Genomic DNA, 3,119 nt, shown 5'->3' on the forward strand with positions numbered 1-3,119 from the left:
GTTTCAGTCGCCAAGAGGGGAACAAGAGAAGAGGTGCTTCGCGATGTAGAAGAGAGAGTGAGCGAGTGGATAACGTTTTGATACGGGCCCACATGTAAGAACCAGGGGCCAAAATGTCCAACAGACGCCCAGTTACCGGTCAAAGACCATTGACCCGACGGAAACGGCCCGGAGGGGGATTTCTGTAAGGGCCACAGACGAAAGAGGGGTATTTTTGAGCATATCTGAAAACTAGGGGCAAATCCCAGGTGGTAGCTCAAGTTAGGGGGAGAAGTGTAATTGTCCCTTATTTTTATCTCCTACCCTTACATGAGTCAGGGTGATCATCACCTATGGATTTGAGTCGCCGCTCTCCCCAAATCGCGCCGCCACCACCGTCACCGGGTCACGCCGCCACCGCCGCCCTCCCCAGATCGCCCCACAACCGCCGCCGCACTCCACGGTCACACCGCCACCGCCGCTCACTCCCCAAATTGCGCCGCCACCGCCACCTCGTGCTTCATCCTTTCTACTGCGCCCCTGCTCCTCGACCACCGACGGCGACGCGCATCCATCCTCCTCTGCCCCCACGACCTTCCTTCTCTCCTGCCGTGGCCTTCCTCCTCTCCCGCCGTCGGCGTGAGAGCTGCGCACGCCACCCCGCACTGCCATCTTCCTCCTCCCGGCTCCGGCGCCACTGTGCGGAGCAGTGTCACCGCGCACAACCTAGTCATCACTGTCGCCCCTCTTCCTCCATGATGTTGTTGCCCTCTTCCTCCATGCTGCTGCCGCCTTCGATTCAGCCCCCCGTGCCCGGCAGTCTCCGCATTGAGCTACCCCGTGCACATAAGCTGTTTGTGTATATGCCCCAAACAAAAAGGTATGTTTTTTTGTGTCTAGGTTGTAGTCCAGAGAAGTTTTGCACAGAAGCTCAAGTGGTTGTTACTGCTGCAATTTAGAGATATTGACGTTGATGATTATGTACACATTTTAACAGAAGTTCAAAGTTTGAATCAAAAAGGGGGAAAAGAGCTCCACTTTATGAAGAAAACTGAAAGACCATTGTCACAGGGACGATCATGAAGGTCAGATGTTGAAAAGGTCAGGTGCATGATGCATGTCTGTCCATCCCCTTACCACCTTCACCTTAGACCAAAAGATGACCTTCTTAGCTGATGATGATGACCTTCATCATAATTTTTTCTGCCCTGTCATGCGGCTGAAAATTTGACTCTGTTGTTCCGTGAACAGAAACTGAAGAGTTCCAAGCTCTCTGGATGTTTCTTGGATGCAGCGTTCTTCTGTGTGCAGTTGATGGAAACACTCTGCTGCTGGAATAATGAAATTAACCCCCAACTAGATCCGAACCTTTTGCTCATCCCCGACGCGTGAGTACATCTGATCGAAGTTCACCTTGTTTATCTTGAGACGTCCAAGTATAATTGTTTAAAAAGGTTCAGTTATGACCGCAACCGTGGGGTCAGATAAACTCAACGACTAGGCTACCGCTACCTATAGCTGAACCTCGACTTGCTGCAGATGGGCTAGCTGCACTTCATGTTTACTTCAAAGAAAGGATACCATATGTGCAGTGCCTCCTGTGTGTATCAGCTAACTAATATTTCTGCAAAAAAATAGTGTTTGTCTACAGCTTGTACGTACAAACATAGATTTAGCCCATTTTGGTACTACAAATGAATAGTTTTGTTAGTTCTACTTGTACATATTTCATACAATTTGTTTCTTTGTCTACTGGTAGCCGTGCCAGATACGATGCTACCTGGGAAATTGTGACGCACCTTCGCTTGGTGCCGCCACAGGACCCAGTGCGCCTCCTGTCCTCTGCTTTTCTCTATGCGCAGCTATGTGTCTCACCCCGCCGATTGCCCCTGCTGCTGCTGGGAACAGGTAAAAATCCAGCTATTGTTTGTTCATGGCTCCAATTCAACTTTGTGCATAACTATTGTTTTGACAGTCAAATTTGTGCATGGCTTCAGAGACGTTCCATGAAATCCCACTACATCTATACGTCATGTTCTTCCGAGATGTTCCGTGAAGTTCTACTGCGGCTGTCCGTCACTACGGGCGTGTGCCAGTATGGTGTGCTTGGTTCATGTGTGCCTTGAAAAGATCATGTTTACCTTGCTGGATGCTGGCCAGCTCGCTCTTTGTGTGTGTTGTTGCTGCTCTAACCACACCTGTAAGCGGCAGCTGCTTCTCTCTCCTATATTGATTTCTCTTGCGCGCAACGTTGCTGTCTCTCTAATTGATTCACATTTGATGCAGCGATAAAGGGAGATATTTTGGATTCCAGCTTTTCCTTGTACGTTCAAGTTGGAAGTGAAAAGTAATTGTAGCAAACTGAAAAAGAAATGTATTGTATGCGTCCCCCCCCCACATGTTTGTAATAAACTAAAAAACAGAGTAGTTCAAAAAGTTTAATAAAAAAAGGGTTTTCCCTGTTTCTAAAAAAACTTACAAGTTCAATTTATTAAACTAAAAACCTCTCCAATTTAGTATATGAGCATCAAAGTCTCCAATTTTTTTAGTTTGAACTTCTAGGTTTTTTGAACTTCGAGGGTTAACATTTTCTACGTGACCCTTTCTTTGAACTCTCCAATTTATTAAATTTGAACTTCGTAGAAAATGTTAACCCTCGAAGTTCAAATTTAATAAATTGGAGAGTTCAAAGAAAATGTTGTGAGTATACAAGAAAATACCCATGGATTTCCTCGTCATATAAAAAAGGTAACCAAAAAGTGCAAATTAAAAATTGATCATTTCAAAAATTAAAAAAACGGATTTCCCCATTTCTAGAAAATACCTAGAGGTTCAAATATAAAAGACGAAGAAGTTCAATGTTTATTACAAATCCAAGAAGGTTAAATTAAGAAAAACAAAGCATCTAAAAAATATAAAAAAGAGATTTTCTCTGTTAAAAAAATCTAGAAGTTCAAATTTTAAAAATGAAGCGGCTCAATGTTTATTAAAAAAACTAGGGCTTTTCCCGTTAATAAAAGAAACAAAACTAAGAAGTCCAAATTAAAAAAAGTTGGAGCTAGATGTTTACAAAAAAATTAGATTTTCCGTGTTATAGAAAGAACGGAAACAAGAAGTTCAAAATGAAATAACGCGGTATT

At 44.1% G+C, this 3,119-nt stretch overlaps 1 protein-coding gene across 4 annotated transcripts; it reads left to right on the plus strand.

Moving 5' to 3' along the window:
- The first annotated feature begins 315 nt into the window (after positions 1-315).
- LOC109750628 (uncharacterized) lies at positions 316-2,453 on the plus strand. 4 transcript variants are annotated; one of them, XR_002229935.4, is made up of 6 exons: positions 316-859; positions 977-1,080; positions 1,231-1,367; positions 1,739-1,887; positions 1,977-2,179; positions 2,266-2,453. XR_002229935.4 is itself a non-coding variant. In XM_020309592.4 (5 exons), exons 2-5 carry the CDS (start codon positions 1,059-1,061, stop codon positions 2,033-2,035), a joined length of 351 nt encoding a protein of 116 aa, XP_020165181.1. In that variant the 5' UTR covers positions 578-859; positions 977-1,058; the 3' UTR covers positions 2,036-2,290. The 4 variants fall into 4 exon arrangements, 2 of the variants coding, with proteins under 2 accessions (XP_020165181.1, XP_073356211.1); XR_012184490.1 differs by having other exon boundaries at positions 578-859; positions 977-1,064; XM_020309592.4 differs by having other exon boundaries at positions 578-859; positions 977-1,064; positions 1,977-2,290.
- Positions 2,454-3,119: the final 666 nt, after the last annotated feature.

Source organism: Aegilops tauschii, chromosome 5 (assembly GCF_002575655.3).
Source record: "Aegilops tauschii subsp. strangulata cultivar AL8/78 chromosome 5, Aet v6.0, whole genome shotgun sequence".
NCBI lineage: Eukaryota > Viridiplantae > Streptophyta > Magnoliopsida > Poales > Poaceae > Aegilops > Aegilops tauschii.

Excerpts from the sequence above, each read along its gene's own strand:
- LOC109750628 (XM_020309592.4), top strand. Across the intron at positions 1,368-1,738 it reads CTTTTGCTCATCCCCGACGC|CCGTGCCAGATACGATGCTA; the intron begins GTGAGTACATCT and ends GTCTACTGGTAG. Across the intron at positions 1,888-1,976 it reads CCTGCTGCTGCTGGGAACAG|AGACGTTCCATGAAATCCCA; the intron begins GTAAAAATCCAG and ends GCATGGCTTCAG.